The 19,800-nt window shown below is 39.9% G+C and overlaps 1 protein-coding gene across 1 annotated transcript in view; it reads right to left on the bottom strand.

The window, feature by feature from the left end:
- The window catches only part of LOC126188034 (histone RNA hairpin-binding protein), a 70,132-nt gene that overhangs the window by 13,897 nt on the left and 36,435 nt on the right, over nucleotides 1-19,800 (bottom strand). The window contains exon 3 of the mRNA XM_049929459.1: nucleotides 17,167-17,343. Within this exon, the coding sequence (XP_049785416.1) occupies nucleotides 17,167-17,343 (177 nt within the window). The remainder of the gene's footprint in view (nucleotides 1-17,166; nucleotides 17,344-19,800) is intronic.

The raw sequence follows: 19,800 nt of genomic DNA, 5'->3' as shown, positions 1-19,800 counted from the left end.
ACTAAGTAAAGAACCAGGTCTGTTAAATGCCAAAGTCGACTCTCAAAGTAAAGAATTTAGTAATCTATGCTGTAAGTACTAAAAAAAAAAAATAAATAAATAAATAAAATAAAATAAAAAAACGAAGCCATGGGTGCTTTGAAGACTGAGTTCAATGCTGTAAGTACTAAAGTAGAAAATTTAAAAATGGACTCAAAGAATGAGTTGAGAAATTCTTTAATTACTCATATAAATCATATGTTTACCGACCTTAGTCAGAATCAGAATGATACCTTTCAGGATTTATTAAAAAGGTTATAACTTAACATTGAGTACAAATGTAATAATGTAGAATCAGAACTTATTGACCAGTGAGGATCTTTAGAAAATGTGTACAATATTAAGTATAATGATGTAAGGCATGGGCTGTACACTTTGCAAGAGTGTGTAGATAAGCAGAATGAGTTAATGCCAATCATTCAGTCACAAATTACAGGTGTCAATACACAGGTAGACAATGTAGAAAGGAATTTCAAAGAGAAAATAGCTAACTCTGATATTGTAAATGTAATTAGTTTTGAGGAACAATTTGGGGAAATTATAGATCGGAAAGTTACCGAGAGAATAACATCCGGGAATGTAGCGCCTATTCCTTCTTCTGAACTTAATGATACCAGGAAGGGTATAGATGATCTGTGGAAAGAGGTTAAGCTTATCCAAGATAAAGTAGAAAAAAAAGGTATCTTTACCTAATGTTGTATTAACTAGTGAAGCTGTGACTGATTTACAATGGGGAGCTAATTCAGGGTTATCTACACAATTCCTTAAATTCAAGCCAGAATGAGATGTACATCTGACCCATTTTTTAAAAAGATGTAACCAAGCTTTATAAAAAAATTGGGAAGATTCCAAGAAGATCGAATTTGCTGTGGGGTACATTTTAGGGGAGGCCTCAGAATGGGGCACAGTAAATATTGAGAATTTTTCCTCTTGGGAAGACTCTCAAAAGAAATTTAAAGTAAGTTACTGGTCTGCCAGTGTACAAGAAATGTTAATATCAGATCCATGGACTTGGGCAGAGTCATCTATCCCCCAGGGATGTTAACATTCTGAGTTAATGGGCAGAGTGACGACTGTTGGATCCCGAGTTGTTTTCGGTGTTTTTCAAAACAGTTTCCTGCAGTGAATTCCTTTAAAATCTAGAACTATCACGTAATCTTATTGCTCGGAAAACCAGATATGACTACAAAATAGAGAACAACGTAAGAGAATCACAGAAATAAAGTGACATCTAAATGAAATAAACTGAATAGAGAATTATATTTGTGGAAAACCTAATAAGATGCGACTAGCTGAACAACTATATAGATTTTCTATTTTGTGTAGAGTATTTTATAACTTTGATGAGATTTGATATAGATGGTAGGGTTTGTATAACTTTTGAAAGGGGTGGGTATTGTAGCTAAAAGCATGATTTCCTTCGGGGACCTCAAAGGGCGAAGATGGGACAAGTCCATTCTGTAGGAGACGATTTAACACCAAACCTCCTCCGGCATCTCACTCAAGTGCCTGAGAGGTAGGGATCCTGGGGAAGGGGGGTGGGAAGGGTTTCCTGTTTTTGGGGCTATCTTCTTTCTCTTCTTCAATCCTAGCATCCATATCTTTTTTTCCTTTCTTACTTCTCATCTTGAGGACCTGTATATCTTTTCCCTCTTTCCGTATTCATAAACTTCTATTGCTGAAGTCCTTCCTTATTTCCGTGGTTACTAATAACCTGCATCTTATCCTTAGATACGAAGGCCGAAGAACCAGACTACACAAAAACACATCCACATATACACAAATATACACTTCTACGCAAACATTAAATTATAAAAGACAAAGCCTGTCACGATGTAAGAACCGCCAGGTGTTGTAGGGGAAAAAGTGTGTACATAGGGAATTATGCACACATATATGGGGAGTTGTGATGGTTCTACATCGAATATACATAACACATACATAACGAATAACTATCAAATAGTAATGAGTAATGGATAAATAAGAAAAAGGCATGAGCAATGTCAGTGCCATAAAACCTGTGATGAATTGAAGGATAGTGGGATGTAAGTAGTATATATATAGATATAATAGCTATTGAAAGTGTAGAAGTAGATACGTAGAGGAGGACTGTAGGGAGTAAATGATATATTAAAGAAAGAAAGAATGCGAAGTTTAAGATAGATTTATAGCTTTACCAGAAGATACTTAATTATGGTATACAAAGAAATGTATACTAGGGTAATTAACTGTGAGACCTACTCAGAAAGGATAAGGGGGGCGTACCTGGCATTCACTAAGTATAAAGGGCAGACGTACCTATGTGGAGATAGGATGATCTGTGGCCTAAAGAATAGAGATGTTCTGTAAGGGGCGTGCGTACCTACCAGATCGGAAAGAGGAAGTGTTCTCATAAGGTCAACCCACAAGCAAGGAAGAAGTGCTGATTCTAGGAAAAGGGGACAGTATCGCGACAAAAGTCATAAACTTTATTCGAATTATTCTGTTAAGTGTAAATTCTATGAACAACTAACATTATTATGTTTCATGAAAGTAAATGAATGTCAAAAGAACACTTTCATTTCAATGGTTATGATTATGTAACCATTCTTCTGAATCTCACTATTAGCAGGGTTTTTTAGTTTCATTGAAATTCCATATATATTAACAAATGGAAACCTTAATTTACAAATACTGAATTGCAACTTTTTAATAAAAGTAATGCCTCTTTATTTTTAATTACTGGTCATATGAAAGTAAATTAAAACTTGATGCAGACATACACTATTACATAATTAGAAAATTGAAGGAACAGTGAGTAAAAATGAACAAGTCCCAAAAGGGACCAGAAACCAATGAACTAGTTCCCAATTACAAATGAGTTTGCCTGTCTCGACTAGTTTACCGACTGAGCCACCCAGGCACAGCTTATATTGCGCCCTCACAGCTAATGATGGGAATGAAATCAACTGATCCAGTTGGTACCTGAAACACACTCGACTCATTCTGTGGCAGGTGTGTGTGTGTGTGTGTGTGGGGGGGGGGGGGGGGGCGGCGGCTACAATAGAGAAATGGTGTAAGGTGCTTTTCTTGGTATAAAGACATAAAAAAATGACAAGTGTGTTAAAATAACAGCATAGGGAAATGTGACTGGCTGACCAATAATAAAAAACCTCCCTAAAATCTTAGGAAACATGCTGGGCATATCACATTCATTCGAATGTCACTTAAAATAGTGGGCAGATCTGTTGACAAATCTTCCAATTCTCACTGGTCTGAAAACAAAACACAGTCTAGTAAAAGTGGCGCACAGTAATCTGTATGCCACACCTTAGTGGGTTCTCTCATCAGAGGACGAAGCTGTGCAATGTAGTGCTCTGGCCTATGTGACGGCAAGTAAGGAGGACATCATCCCACCTGCGTGGCTGGCTGGAGAAATGCCACAGCCACACTGTGGACAAAGACACAGCTTACTGTCTGCCACTTCATCCACTCTCATTTCCATCGACACAGGACTTTGTACCTCAACAGTGAGGTGATAACATGTAGGGGGATGGCTCACTGAACTAACTGAGGATCACAACATGACCTCTTGGCTGCAGTATTATGTATCGGTTGAATTACTGATTCATTATTTTGAGAGAACTCAGTCTGTGGGAGCAAGCAAATGAAAACAATCAAGTGAGTTGCTGTTTTACCTAGTGTTCCAACTATTATTCATTCACTTCTTTTGAGTGAACCCAGCATACAGGTGTAAGTGAATGAAAACAGCTGATACATTTGTTGCACTTTTGCATAGGGACTGAATTATTGATTCCTTCTTTTTCAAGTGAAACCAATCTTAAGTTTTTTCTGTCGGTTGAACCACATATTTGTTCCTTTAAACTGAAACCCCGCTTTAGGGTTTCAGCTGAATAAGCTATTCACTCATTCTTCTGAGTGAAACTAGTCTTAGAACTTTGATTAGTTTTAACTAAAACAGTGGCATACAACCGAGGTACATATACCCCCGGAAGGTAGCCCTACATCTGGGAGCATGCCAAAGTTAATTTTAACATTACACACATTTACGAGGGCAGTTCAATAAGTAATGCAACACTTTTTTTTCTGAAACAGGGGTTGTTTTATTCAGCATTGAAATACACCAGGTTATTCCCCAATCTTTTAGCTACACAACACTATTTTTCAACGTAATCTCCATTCAATGCTACGGCCTTACGCCACCTTGAAATGAGGGGCTGTATGCCTGCACGGTACCATTCCACTGGTCGATGTCGGAGCCAACGTCGTACTGCATCAATAACTTCTTCATCATCCGCGTAGTGCCTCCCACGGATTGCGTCCTTCATTGGGCCAAACATATGGAAATCCGACGGTGCGAGATCGGGGCTGTAGGGTGCATGAGGAAGAACTGTCCACTGAAGTTTTGTGAGCTCCTCTCGGGTGCGAAGACTTGTGTGAGGTCTTGCGTTGTCATGAAGAAGGAGAAGTTCGTTCAGATTTTTGTGCCTATGAACACGCTGAAGTCGTTTCTTCAATTTCTGAAGAGTAGCACAATACACTTCAGAGTTGATTGTTTGACCATGGGGAAGGACATCGAGCAGAATAATCCCTTCAGCGTCCCAGAAGACTGTAACCATGACTTTACCGGCTGAGGGTATGGCTTTAAACTTTTTCTTGGTAGGGGAGTGGGTGTGGCGCCACTCCATTGATTGCCGTTTTGTTTCAGGTTCGAAGTGATGAACCCATGTTTCATCGCCTGTAACAATCTTTGACAAGAAATTGTCACCCTCAGCCACATGACGAGCAAGCAATTCCGCACAGATGGTTCTCCTTTGCTCTTTATGGTGTTCGGTTAGACAACGAGGGACCCAGCGGGAACAAACCTTTGAATATCCCAACTGGTGAACAATTGTGACAGCACTACCAACAGAGATGTCAAGTTGAGCACTGAGTTGTTTGATGGTGATCCGTCGATCATCTCGAACGAGTGTGTTCGCACGCTCCGCCATTGCAGGAGTCACAGCTGTGCACGGCCGGCCCGCACGCGGGAGATCAGACAGTCTTGCTTGACCTTGCGGCGATGATGACACACGCTTTGCCCAACGACTCACCATGCTTTTGTCCACTGCCAGATTACCGTAGACATTCTGCAAGCGCCTATGAATATCTGAGATGCCCTGGTTTTCCGCCAAAAGAAACTCGATCACTGCCCGTTGTTTGCAACGCACATCCGTTACAGACGGCATTTTAGCAGCTCCGTACAGCGCTGCCACCTGTCGGAAGTCAATGAAACTATACGAGACGAAGCGGGAATGTTTGAAAATATTTCACAAGAAATTTCCGGTTTTTTCAACCAAAATTGGCCGAGAAAAAAAATGTGTTGCATTACTTATTGAACTGCCCTCGTATTTATTTATTTACTGAATGGACTAATTCTTCTTTTCATCATTTAAAACTGGTTAATGTATTGCTGTAGTTGTATCAGATGTAGTTAATTAAGCCAAAGTGTCATTGGGGCTGCAATGCTGAACATTAAAGTTCCCTTAGGAGTATTGTATTTGTGTAAGGATAGGCCAGACTTGTTTGTTAGTTTGGGATTAAAAAACTATGTTGCGCCATATAACTGAGATTTTCCCCGTCAGATCATAAATCGTCAATTTCAAAATGACCATTACACGTATCTTGTGGGTTGAAATTAATGCCATTAGAAGTTACTGCAGTTACTTTTGTAAACCAACAAAGACTTAAGAAGAAAAAAGCAGAAACACTTACACCTTGTTCACAAATACAGCAGCCTTTTTTGAAAAATAAAAGCAACTTTGTTTCGCAAAACCACATCAGCTTGTTTGTTGCTACCCAAATGACCCATCAGCATCCAATTCTTCACCCTCACTAGATGATCCACAGTGCTGCTCGAGTCACTGTCACAAAGGCAGTCATCTTCAATCCCATCAAGATTCTTGGAAACTCCAGTTTTTTTTTAAAAATAGCTTTTCATGACTAGCTCCTTTGATAGTGCCCCGCCAGTCAAGATCCAACAGCACACTTTGACACAGATGCACCTGGCATTTAAGTAGTTTTGTTCATGATGTAATATCTATAGAATTATCTTACATCAGCTTTGAATGGATGACGATACACGCATCCAAAGGCTGCAACATCCATGTCATGCTGACAGGAAAAATCACTAGGTACAGTTTCCTTCTTTGATTTTTTTTGTTTCACTTTAACACCTGTGGGCCCACTACAAGTATCAACAAAAGCATTGATTTTTGAGCGATGAAGATCTTCTAGCCACTATTCCACTCTGCTGAAATCCAGTGTAGTATTAGTTCCTTTGTTATCCACCCACTGTCACGAACTCTTGCAGAATACAAGCTGGGAAGCTTTCTCTCTTGGGAAAGGTTTTCCAACTAGAAACCATGTACGGGGCAATTTTTGCCCATCAGCTGTCATGCTCAGAATTACTGTGCACTGTTGGTTTGCATCACCGCTTGTACGTATTTGCACACAATGTCCCCTACATTATTTACTGTAACATTGTTCAGCAAATCAAAACAGACCAGTGTTTCGTCTGCATTTCGTATTTGAGAATGTTAATAAACATTTTTGCATCAAAGTTGGATCACATGAACTGGGTGGGCGAAAGGAGGAGGCTGGGGTAGGGAGGGAGAGGGATGTGTGTTGGGGATGGCAGATAGTGAAGTGCTGCACGTTGGGAGGTGGGCAGTGGAGTGGTGGTGGTGGTGGTAGATAATGGAAAAGGAGAGAAATAAATAAAAAAAGACTTGGTGTGGTGGTGGAATGACGGCTGTGTAGTGCTGGAATGGGAGCAGGGAAGGAGCTAGATGGGTATGTTTGTCAGTGGCATTCATGTGGACAGATAGCTTGTTGGTTGTCATGCCTACATAGAATGCAGCACAGTGGCTGCTGCTTAGCTTGTAGACCACATGACTGGTTTCACAGGTAGCCCTGCCTCTGATGGGATAGGTGATGTCAGTGACCAGACTGGAGTAGGTGGTGGTGGGAGGATGTATGGGACAGGTCTTGCATCTAGGTCTATTACAGGGGTATGGGATATGAGGCAAGGGATTGAGGGCAGGGATTATGCCTCTTCGTCAGTCGCTGTCCTCACCCATCCAGCCTCTTGCCTGGTCCCATTCCAGCACTACACAGCAGTCATTCCACCACCACACCCAATCTCTTTTATATTTATTTATTTCTCTCCTTTTCTGTTGCTCCCCCCCCCTCCCCCCCACCACCAATCCACTGAAATGACGGCTGTGTAGTGCTGGAATGGGAGCAGGGAAGGGGCTGGACGGGTACGTTTGTCAGTGGCATTCATGAGGACAGATAGCTTGTTGGTTGTCAAGCCTACATAGAATGCAGCACAGTGGCTGCTGCTTAGCTTGTAGACCAATCCAGCAACACACTATCCACCATCGCCACCACACACATCCCCCCCCCCCTAACTTCCTCCTTTCCCCCACCCAGTCACCTCTCCCATCATGCACTGGTGTTGCTGCTCGCAGTGTGGTTTCAGTTGCCTGAGACTGCAGTCGTGCGTGAGAGTTGCGTTTGCATGAGCCTGTGTGTGTGTGTGTGTGTGTGTGTGTGTGTGTGTGTGTGTGTGTGTGAGCGCGCGCGCGCAAATGTTGACAGAGGCCATTGGCCGAAAGGTTTATGTGTGACAATCTTTTCATTGTGCCTATCTGCGACTCAGCATCTTCGCTAGATGGTGAGTAGCAACTTTCCTTCTCATAATATTGTTACCCTCCCTCCACGAACCATGGACCTTGCCGTTGGTTGGGAGGCTTGCGTGCCTCAACGATACAGATAGCTGTACCGTAGGAGCAACCACAACGGAGGGGTATCTGTTGAGAGGCCAGACAAATGTGTGGTTCCTGAAGAGGGGCAGCAGCCTTTTCAGTAGTTACAGGGGCAACAGTCTGGATGATTGACTGATCTGGCCTTGTAACATTAACCAAAACGGCCTTGCTGTTGTGGTACTGCGAACAGCTGAAAGCAAGGGGAAACTACAGCCTTAATTTTTCCCGAGGGCATGCAGCTTTACTGTATGGTTAAATGATGATGGCGTCCTCTTGGGTAAAATATTCCGGAGGTAAAATAGTCCCCCATTCGGATCTCCGGGCAGGGACTACTCAAGAGGACGTCGTTATCAGGAGAAAGAAAACTGGCGTTCTACGGATCGGGAAGGTAGGTTAGAAAATTTAAAAAGGGAAATGGATAGGTTAAAGTTACATATAGTGGGAATTAGTGAAGTCCGGTGGCAGGAGGAACAAGACTTCTGGTCAGGTGAATACAGAGTTATAAATACAGAATCAAATAGGGGTAATGCAGGAGTAGGTTTAATAATGAATAAAAAAAATAGGAGTGCGGTTAAGCTACTACAGACAGCATAGTGAACGCACTATTGTGGCCAAGATAGACACGAAGTCCACGCCTACTACAGTAGTACAAGTTTATATGCCAGCTAGCTCTGCAGATGACGAAGAAATTGAAGAAATGTATGATAAGATAAAAGAAATTATTCAGCTAGTGAAGGGAGACAAAAATTTAATAGTCATGGGTGACTGGAACTCGACAGTAGGAAAAGGGAGACAAGGAAACATAAAAGGTGAATATGGATTGGGGCTAAGAAATCATAGCTAACACTTGGTTCAAGAATAATAAAAGAAGGTTGTATACATGGAAGAATCCTGGAGATACTAAAAGGTATCAAATAGATTATATAATGGTAAGACAGAGATTTAGGAACCAGGTTTTAAATTGTAGGACATTTCCAGGGGCAGATGTGGACTCTGACCACAATCTATTGGTTATGAACTGTAGATTAAAACTGAAGAAATTGCAAAAAGGTGGGAATTTAAGGAAATGGGACCTGGATAAACTGAGTAAACCAGAGGTTGTACAGAGTTTCAGGGAGAGCATAAGGGAACAATTGACAGGAATGGGGGAAAGAAATATAGTAGAAGACGAATGGGTAGCTCTGCGGGATGAAGTAGTGAAGGCAGCAGAGGATCAAGTAGGTAAAAAGACAAGGGCTAGTAGAAATCCTTGGGTAACAGAAGAAATATTGAATTTAATTGATGAAAGGAGAAAATATAAAAATTCAGTAAATGAAGCAGGCAAAAAGAAATACAAACGTCTCAAAAATGAGATCGACAGGAAGTGCAAAATGGCTAAGCAGGCATGGCTAGAGGACAAATGTAAGGATGTGGAGGCTTATCTCACTAGGGGTAAGATAGATACAGCCTACAGGAAAATTAAAGAGACCTTTGGAGAAAAGAGAGCCACTTGCATGAATATCAAGAGCTCAGATGGAAACCCAGTTCTAAGCAAAGAGGGGAAAGCAGAAAGGTGGAAGGAGTATATAGAGGGTCTATACAAGGGCGATGTACTTGAGGACAATATTATGGAAATGGAAGAGGATGTAGATGAAGATGAAATGGGAGATACGATACTGTGTGATGAGTTTGACAGAGCACTCAAAGACCTGAGTCGAAACAAGGCCCTGGGAGTAGACAACATTCCATTAGAACTACTGACGGCCTTGGGAGAGCCAGTCCTGACAAAACTGTACCGTCTGGTGAGCAAGATGTATGAGACAGGCGAAATACCCTCAGACTTCAAGAAGAATATAATAATTCCAATCCCAAAGAAAGCAGGTGTTGACAGATGTGAAAATTACCGAACTATCAGTTTAATAAGTCACAGCTGCAAAATACTAACACGAATTATTTACAGACGAATGGAAAAACTGGTAGAAGCCGACCTCGGGGAAGATCAGTTTGGATTCCACAGAAATGTTGGAACACGTGAGGCAATACCGACCTTACGACTTATCTTAGAAGAAAGATTAAGGAAAGGCAAACCTACGTTTCTAGCATTTGTAGACTTAGAGAAAGCTTTTGACAATGTTGACTGGAATACTTTCTTTCAAATTCTGAAGGTGGCAGGGGTAAAATACAGGGAGCGAAAGGCTATTTACAATTTGTACAGAAACCAGATGGCAGTTAGAAGAGTCGAGGGGCATGAAAGGGAAGCAGTGGTTGGGAAGGGAGTGTGAGAGGGTTGTAGCCTCTCCACAATGTTATTCAATATGTATATTGAGCAAGCAGTAAAGGGAACAAAAGAAAAATTTGGAACAGGTATTAAAATCCAGGGAGAAGAAATAAAAACTTTGAGGTTCGCCGATGACATTGTAATTCTGTCAGACAGCAAAGGACTTGGAAGAGCAGTTGAATGGAATGGACAGTGTCCTGAAAGGAGGATATAAGATGAACTCAACAAAAGCAGAACAAGGATAATGGAATGTTGTCGAATTAAGTTGGGTGATGCTGAGGGAATTAGATTAGGAAATGAGACACTTAAAATAGTAAAGGAGTTTTGCTATTTGGGGAGCAAAATAACTGATGATGGTCGAAATAGAGAAGATATAAAATGTAGACTGGCAATGGCAAGGAAAGCGTTTCTGAAGAAGAGAAATTTTTTAACATCGAGTATAGATTTAAGTGTCAGGAAGTCTTTTCTGAAAGTATTTGTATAGAGTGTAGCCATGTATGGAAGTGAAACATGGACCATAAATAGTTTGGACAAGAAGAGAATAGAAGCTTTTGAAATGTGGTGCTACAGAAGAATGTTGAAGATTAGGTGGGTAGATCACGTAGCTAATGAGGAGGTATTGAACAGAATTGGGGAGAAGAGAAGTTTGTGGCACAACTTGACTAGAAGAAGGGATCGCTTGGTAGGACATGTCCTGAGACATCAAGGGATCACCAATTTAGCATTGGAGGGCAGCGTGGAGGGTAAAAATCGTAGAGGGAGACCAAGAGATGAATACACTACGCAGATTCAGAAAGATGTAGGTTGCAGTAGGTACTGGGAGATGAAGGAGCTTGCACAGGATAGAGTAGCATGGAGAGCTGCATCAAACCAGTCTCAGAACTGAAGACCACAACAACAACAACAACAACAACAACAACAACATTGTTAATTCCATCCTGGATTTTCCATTGTTTGAAAAGATATCAAGCTGTTAGGGCAAACTTGAGGCAGTTTTTGCACAACAGTAATTCTGTGACAAACAGATTATTTCGTTGCATAAATTTCTGAAACACCCAAATGAAACTTTGAATTCCACTGGTGAAATGTTACTATGTTTTATTTTGCAGTCTACAATCTGAATTATTTCAGCTGTCACAGCATATCCACATTTTCTGTTTTGAAATACAAAATCAAGCAAATCTTTTCCCACATCTGGATACCTGCATTTTTGCCCTTGAAATGAACTTCGACTTTTTGAATTATTTACACGTTTCTATTCACTTGCACACCTCAGTGAATATTCTTCATCAACATGAAACCTGCATCCAGCTTCACACTTTCCATGTTCTTTCACATAACTGATATCTTGATGAAATTTTGCTATGTAACTGGCAATCAAAGAGCCAAATGATTAACTTTTCTCTCACCCTCAACTTATGCTGTCTCTAAAATTAATCATGTCACCAGACCTACCAACATGCAAAACCTGTCCTGCTGATAATGAGTCATCCTCTGTTATAAGGTAGGTGAAGGGAGGGGAGGGGAGGGGAGGGGAGGGGAGGGGAGGGGAGGGGAGGGGAGGGGAGGGGAGGGAGATAGACAGGCCCTGAGAACCATAAGGGCCTAAAGCACACTGTTCTTGTTTTTGAGATTGTAGCATGTATGCATGCTTCTGACATTGATGAATCTTAAGGTGAACGAACTTAGTCTATACTGTTGCTCCACATCGCATATACGAACATTCATGAAAATCTGTCTCGCCAATTTCTCTGATACACATTTCCTCATGGGTCATGGCACAAAGCATAATGTTGTTGGTCTGCATTGTTCAACTGTTACGGAGGATTGCCAACAAAATTAAGTGTCTGCATCATGTTAGTTGTAGCAGCACTTCATAATTGGAGGTATACTTTCAGTTTTATCTGAATATCAAGCCACGGAATGTGCTTGGTAAAAATTATAACGAGGACCATGAAGTGTTGGAATAGGTCATAACTGTGTGTCTGGTATGTTTAGTATCTGTTATTTATGTTCTGATTCTAGTTTCCCATTAATCACAAACTTTACAACTGTCAAAACACACTACAGTCACTAGCCTTTATATGGAAATATTGTGAATTAAGAATAATAATAAATATAATCATAAATATTAATTAATAATTTCATAACATGAAAGGGTACTTCATTTTTTCATAGCAAACAAAGGAAGTTGACACTTGGCTTTAAAAAAACGTATGAGACAGGTGGTTTGTCTACAAACTTTATTTTCACGAACAGTTCTTTTCCTCACAAATTCATGTCTGTGCTGTGGGTCCTTATGGTTTAGTGCCTCAATTCTTTTCTATTTGAACTTACTATTTAAATCTGTCCTTTTAGTGATGACTCGCCGTTAGTTATGTGGGAGATGAAGAAGGGTGGGAGAAAGTACTATTTAACTGAACTTTTACGTAAATTCATTAGTGTGGCTTATATTCGAGATTTATTTTTTATTATAATCTCGTGTCAAAAATTTAGGTATGGCCTATATTCCCATGCAGCCTATATTCACGCAAATATGGTATGTGAAGAAGAAAACAACAGCATCTGACTTTAGTGACTGTTTCCACTCTGTTTCCCTGAAGAGGTGTGATGGTGTCCATTAATTAAAATCCATTTGAAAGTAGCCTTCAACCAGTTATTCAACAATTTGTTTGTGTGGAAGGAAAATACTTTATGCAGAAAATTATTCTACTGGTTACATATATACAAATTACACTCATGCACACAAACCTATTTACATTTTGCAGTGTTTGGAAAATAGCAGGGACAGTATTTCATGGATATTCAAAAGTACAGGTACCATTCATATTTATATATCAGTCCTTTAATTTCAAATTTTGACACCATGCTCGCACATCTCTGGACCGCTGGCAGAGACGCGCTATGTCACTGACCAGGGCAGTGAAGAAGTTGTGTGTTTTGTCTGCTGCCTGTTAGCAGCAGGCACTCACTACCTCCTATGTTTGCTTGCTCTTCTGGATGACCAAACGGTCATGCAATCCGTTTGGCGCGACATGCGTGCAAATTGCCAGAAAAGGGGGAATGGGAAAGGGTGAGTCAAACCTTCCTTACTTCCATCTCTATTTACGTTTTGCACTGTATTTCTTTTGCTCCCAACCAGTCTCTCTCAATAATATTTATCACTTCCAAATTATATTTCCCCCATCACCTTTCTTCTTTCACTCCCTCGCACCTCTTATCTCTCATTTTTTCTCCTGCTTTACGTCCCTTAGGTTTCCTACATTTATTTATCTTCCTTGACCTATTTATTAATAATATTCTAGGATTTGAATGTCTGCTTCTGTAACTGAGGAGGGTTCAATTTCCAATACTGCCAGTGATTTTTCTTATGTGGTAGGACTGGAGCTTTTTTCCCTTTTGCAACCATATATTTACCTATTTTATTTCCTGATTCTGTTTCAGTATGGAACAGGTGCAAAAAAACATGTAAATATCATACAGCAATACAAACCAAAATAAACAGCATTAGCTTTCATTATGCTCATGTGTGTGTGGTTTTTAAGCAGACAGAAATGTTCAGTATCTGAAATGTTACACTTGTTAAAATAACTGGTGACATCTTCACCCAGATGGCTCCAAATGTGTGTGTGTGTGTGTGTGTGTGTGTGTGTGTGTGTGTGTGTGTGTGTGTCCGCAACTCATCGTGATTTAGCTGATACCACTTCCCTAAACTTCTTAAAACAATGGTACACAAATATTTTAGGTTCATGAAATATCACTGTTTAATTGTCTTTGTCAAATTGTGCATAATAGAATTACACTTCACTTTAGTTAGAAATAATTAAAAAAGATGCTAATTTTAAACACTGACACTGATGCCTGCTCAACCTAATGAAAAACTGTCTAGCAGATTTGTCCAATTTTGTTCTACATATTCAACGTTATTATGGTTGCACCTTTACCTCATCCTAGTAATATTTTGAAGAATACAGTTTTACTCTGGTACTGCTGTTGTGGTGGTGGTGGTTTGATGAAGTACTCCATGCTACTCTATACTGCACAAACTTCTTCATTTCTGAATATATACTGCACCCTACATCCATTTGAACCTGTTTATTGTATTCATGCCTACATCTTCCTCTACAGGTTACCCTCCACCGCTTCCACTTCCATCACCAAAGTGACTGTCTCTTGATGCCTCCGAACATGACGTATCAACTGAGCCCTTCTTTTAGTAATGTTATGTCATAAATTTCTCTTTTCCCCAATTCAGTTCAGTACTTCCTCAATTGTTATTAAATCTAACCATCTAATTATCAGCATTCTCATATAGCACTGCATTTCAATAGCTTCTATTCTCTTCTTGTCTGAACTGTTTATTGTCCATATTTCAGCTCTGTACATGGCTACACACCAAACAAATAATGTCAGGAAAGATGTTCTAATGCTATCCAGTGTTAACAAATTCCTCTTTTCCACAAACACTTTCACACTACTTTATAGCTTCTCTACTTCATCCATCACCACCAAAATCCATTGACTACTTTTAAGCCTCATTTCCTAATCCAATTCCCCAAGCATAGCATGATTTAATCTGACTATATTCTATTGATATCATTTTGCTTTTGTTGATGATCATCTAATAAGCTCCTTTCAAGGCACTCATCTTTTTGTGTTTCCCACACTGGTCTCGTAAAATCATGGCTCAACGGATGCAAAAAAGCCTAGGTTTTATTCCGCTATATTCAAAAGTTTTGTAGATGCCCGTCTCAAACCATTCTTGGAGATTAAACCTTTCAAAGTTAGCACAATGGTGATGTAAAAAAAATAATCAGCACTCCGAATTTAAGTTACACTTCCTTTTAACTGCTTTTATTGCAATATCACCTATCACACAAACATCACTTCACAATACAAAACATACTTGAAAACATCTTCCTCACATTTTATAAGCCAACTACAAAATGCATCTTTCCAACATGTCATCCAAGACTTGACTTTCTCAAGGTTTGACTCTCCAACAACTCACTAACTAACTATCGCTTACACTCCCAAAAAATCAGAGTTACAAGTACGTCAAAGATCATAGTGACAAAAGAAAGAATACACATAAGAATAATATCATTGCAATATAAACATTCCGATGTATCACAAATGAAATCAAATCTGAATGTTGTCTCAGAAATATGTCAACTACTTTACAGAAACACAGTAGAATATTACCAGTATCGAGAGGGATAGGTGAGGTGCCGTAATGATTACGTAATTCAAGTACCATTACAATGTGCACTTGAAATGCAGCGAACAGTTGAAACTAGCCAACAGTGTGAAATTAAACATTTCGTTTCGAATAAATTGACTGCTTCAGCGCAAAAGATTATAAAAGCCAAATCTCTTTAGCAAACCGACAAAAATAACTTCATTGTCCTGCAAGGAGATTAATGCTTGACTGTCAGAAAGGTGGAAATAAAACCTGAAAGTAACAACATATTTTAGCCTTCTGTAATTATGCGAACGTATTTTAATTCATTTGGTAGCTCCTGGCCACAGAAATCCGTTTTGTTTTTATTTAATGCGAGAGCAATTAACGAAGAGGAAACAGCAAAATCACTGGAGACTACCCACCTCCCCACTACAACTCAAACTGCTCTGTGCATCAGGTCCGGATCTACGATATTTCCGAACCGGAGCACCCAGCCACACATCTGTAGCCAGAAGCAGGAGAAGGTACTACTCATACATGACTCAACTGCGCATGCGCAAGAGCCCACCCGCAACTGCTCAAATGAATCTAATGTAAACAGCTGTCACGTCATGCTCATCAGAGGCAATTTGTTGTTAGGAAGCACTGCATATTCTTCCTAAAGCCTTTGACACATTTTGGTTGGTAGACGCTTGTATGAGCACTGTGTTTTGTTGTTGTATATGGCGCATTTCCTTTGCGACTTAAGTTTTATTTTCATTTTTTTTTCTCTCGTTCATCTTTTGTTGCTGCAGTATTACTCTGCAGAAGCGGGATACAGTAATATCCTTTGTTAGAGTATTGGTTCTTACCAGTCAAAATCACAAAAATTTAACTGGTAACTAAAACAATGAAAATTCCCGAGTTTTTCCCGGTTTTCTCCAGGACGAAAAAATTCCTGGGTTTCTCCCGGATCGTATACACCCTGTCTTTGCTATCTCTGACAGAATTACAATGTCACACATAAACCACACAGTTTTTATTTCTCTCCCTGAATTTTCATTTCATTTCCAAATTTCTTTGTGCTTTCCTTCACAGCTTTCTCAACGTACAGACCAAATAACATCGAAGATAGGCTACAACCCTGTCTCACTTCTCCACTTCTGCTTGCCTTTCGTGTACTTCAACTCGTATAATTGTAGTCTGACAACTGTAAAAAACTTTTCAGCCATTGTATTTTATACCTGCTACCTACAAAACTTCAAAGTGCATAGTCCAGTCAATACTGTCGAAAGGTTACTTTAAATCTAAAATTATATAAATGTTGGTTTGCCTTTCCTCAAACTCTCTCTTATGACAAGTTGCAGTGTCAGTAATGCGTTCAGTGTTTCGAAACAATCCCCAGAGCCAAAATGATAGTTCCAGAGGTTGACGTCTACAAATTTTTCCATTCCACTAAAAAAAAAAAAAAAAAAAAAAAAAGTGTGTAAGTGTTTTACAACTATGCCTTATTAAACTGCTATGGCATTCTATCAATGCGTACAGATAAGTTTTCCATGAATACTCAGAACTTTTTAAGTCATCTGAACGAATAGGACTTCCCATAGTTGAAAAAAAAAATGTGTTAAATGCCTGGAAGAAAGGAAGTCAACAACTGCACGGAGACTAACAATAACATGCCTCTTAATTAAAATGTAAAGGAACGTTTGTATAACCTCTGATACTGTGTCAGAGAAATAGATCCTGGGTCTAAAAAAGATAAATTGATAAGAAATACTCCTCCAAGAGTCTTATGTCACTAGGCACTCAAATATGACTAGTTTTACAGATATTTAAAAAATGTTACCTATTATGTTCAAATCCTGTTTATATTGTATTGCCTATGAAGTACTTACTTCGGTACTAGCTGCCTGTAGCGATCATAGCCTATTGTATTCTTCCCATAATCGATTTGTTTCTGCCTCCTAGCTAGAATTTCAGGGTCATTTTCATACTCAACTGGCTTCTTCTCTTTACGAGGTGTCGTAGCATTGCTGCTGCGACCACTGCTACTACTGCTTGCAGATGGATCCCTGGAAATGAGGAAAGATTGATATTATTACAGTACATCATGCAACAAACTGCATCAGCTGTTAAACAGAAATCCTGGATCAATACACATGAAGGGTATAGGGGAAAAGCAATCGAAGTTTACTTTTGGTGAAATATGAGATCCTGGTAGCAATGGATTCCATGCTTGTAGCACTACATTCATGAAGCTTCATATGAGGGAAAAACCACACATAGCCCTTAAGAAATCAGCATTTAAAAAAAAAACAGCATTAAAAAAAGTATCTAGGGGAAAAAACAAGTACTCTGAGAAGTGAAAAAACAGTCACAGTCCACACGCATTTTAAATGAGACTAATTCTGTACTATTTCAGGAGAGTTTATTGTTTTAAATGTCGGTCAGCTTGGTTTTTTTTGAATTTGTTACATTCCTATGCATTATTGTGGCTTATATTTTTACTGGTAGTAAACTGCATTATTGTTCAATGAAGTATTTGCCTGTGAAATGAGGAAGACCACGGGAACCAGAAGAAGATAGTAACCTCAGAGATCACCCTTATTCCTGTGAGGTACATTAACAGAAGGACTAAAAGTTACTGAAATTCTAGTTTGTTACAATGCCTCCATGAGTGTTCACAGGTTAAAAAACCAGAATATGTTAACAATCAAGAAATATCTTTCTACTAATGGTTATGCTCATACTGAATGGTGAGGTACATTCTACTTGACCCACGAGAAACGACACCTGAGGCCGCTGAAAATTTAACGAACCATATCCTTCTCCCTACAGCCCTCATGATGTATCTAAAATTTATCTACCTGAAAAATTAAACATTATAATATTGCACCAAGAGACATTTCCAGTATTTTCTCATTTCTTAAGAATTTAATCAGAATACGTGACAATATTATGATAAAAGATTGCTACTCACCATCACTTCTGAATCAGACAACACACACACACACACACACACACACACACACACACACACACACACACACACACACACACACGACCACATCTCTGGCTATTGTCATTATTCCTGGATTTTTTGCTTTTTGATTTTGCCTTATCAGGATATATTTCAGACAAAATTTAATATTGCTTTTGGGTAACTCACGTAAGATACTTGCTCTGCTTGCAATGAATTCAAAGTAAAAAAAGCAGTTTCTTCTTGCAAGGAAACTTAAATACGCTGTGTGATCAAAAGTAGCCGGACACCCCCAAAAACTAATGTTTTTCATATTAGGTGCATTGTGCTGCCACCATCTGCTGGGTACTCCATATCAGCGACCTCAGTAGTCATTAGACATAGTGAGAGAGCACAATGGGGCACTCCGCAGAACTCACGGACTTCTAACATGGTCAGGTGATTGGGAGTCACTTGCGTCATACGCCTGTATGTGAGATTCCCACACTACTAAACATCCTTAGGTCCAATGTTTCCAATGTGATAGTGAAGTGAAGTGAAAACGTGAAGGGACACGTACAGCACAAAACTGTACAGGCGGACCTCGTCTGTTGACTGACATGAGACCACCGAGTTGCAGAGGGTCATAATGTGTAATACACATCCATCTATACAGACCATCAAACAGGAATTCCAAACTGCATCAGGATCCACTGCAAGTACTACGACAGTTAGGAGGGAGGCGAGAAAACTTGGATTTCATGGTCGATTGGCTGCTCATAAGCCACATGTCATGCTAGTAAATGCCAATCGATTGAACAGTGGAAAAACATTGCGTAGAGTGATGAATCATGATACACAATGCAGCGATCCCATGGAAGGGTGTGGGTATGGCGAATGCCCATGAACGTCATCTGCCAGAATGCGTAGTGCCAATAGTAAAACTCAGAGACGGTGGTGTTATGGTGTGGTCATGTTTTTCAAGCAGGGGGCTTGCACCCCTTGTTGTTTTGCATGGCACTATCACGGCACAGGCTTACATTGATGTTTTAAGCACCTTCTTGTTTCCCGCTGTTGAAAAGCAGTTCAGGGATGGCAGTTGCATCTTTCAACATGATCAAGCACCTGTTCATAATGCACAGCCTGTGGTGGAGTGGTTCACGACGACAACATCCCTGTAATGGACTGGCCTGCACAGAGTCCTGATCTGAACCCTATAGAACACCTTTGAGATGTTTTGGAACGCCGACTTTGTGCCAGGCCTCACCGAGCAACATCGATACCTCTCTTCAGTGCAGCACTCTGTGTAGAATAGGCTGCCATTCCCCAAGAAACCTTCCAGCACCTGACTGAACGTATGCCTGCAAGAGTGGAAGCTGTCTTCAAGGCTAAGGGTGGGCCAACACCATATTGAATTCCAGCATTACTGATGGAGGGCGCCATGAAGTCTTAAGTCATTTTCAGCCAGGTGTCCGGATACTTTCGATCACATAGTGTAGCAGTAGTGCAAAAGAAGTTAATGAAGAAACTAAGTGGTTGTAAGCTCTTGATTTATTACATAAGAAAAAGC

This window comes from Schistocerca cancellata, chromosome 5, assembly GCF_023864275.1.
Source record: "Schistocerca cancellata isolate TAMUIC-IGC-003103 chromosome 5, iqSchCanc2.1, whole genome shotgun sequence".
NCBI classification, from domain to species: domain Eukaryota; kingdom Metazoa; phylum Arthropoda; class Insecta; order Orthoptera; family Acrididae; genus Schistocerca; species Schistocerca cancellata.
Note: the sequence above shows the minus strand (reverse complement) of the source record. Positions and strands in the feature narration are given on the sequence as shown.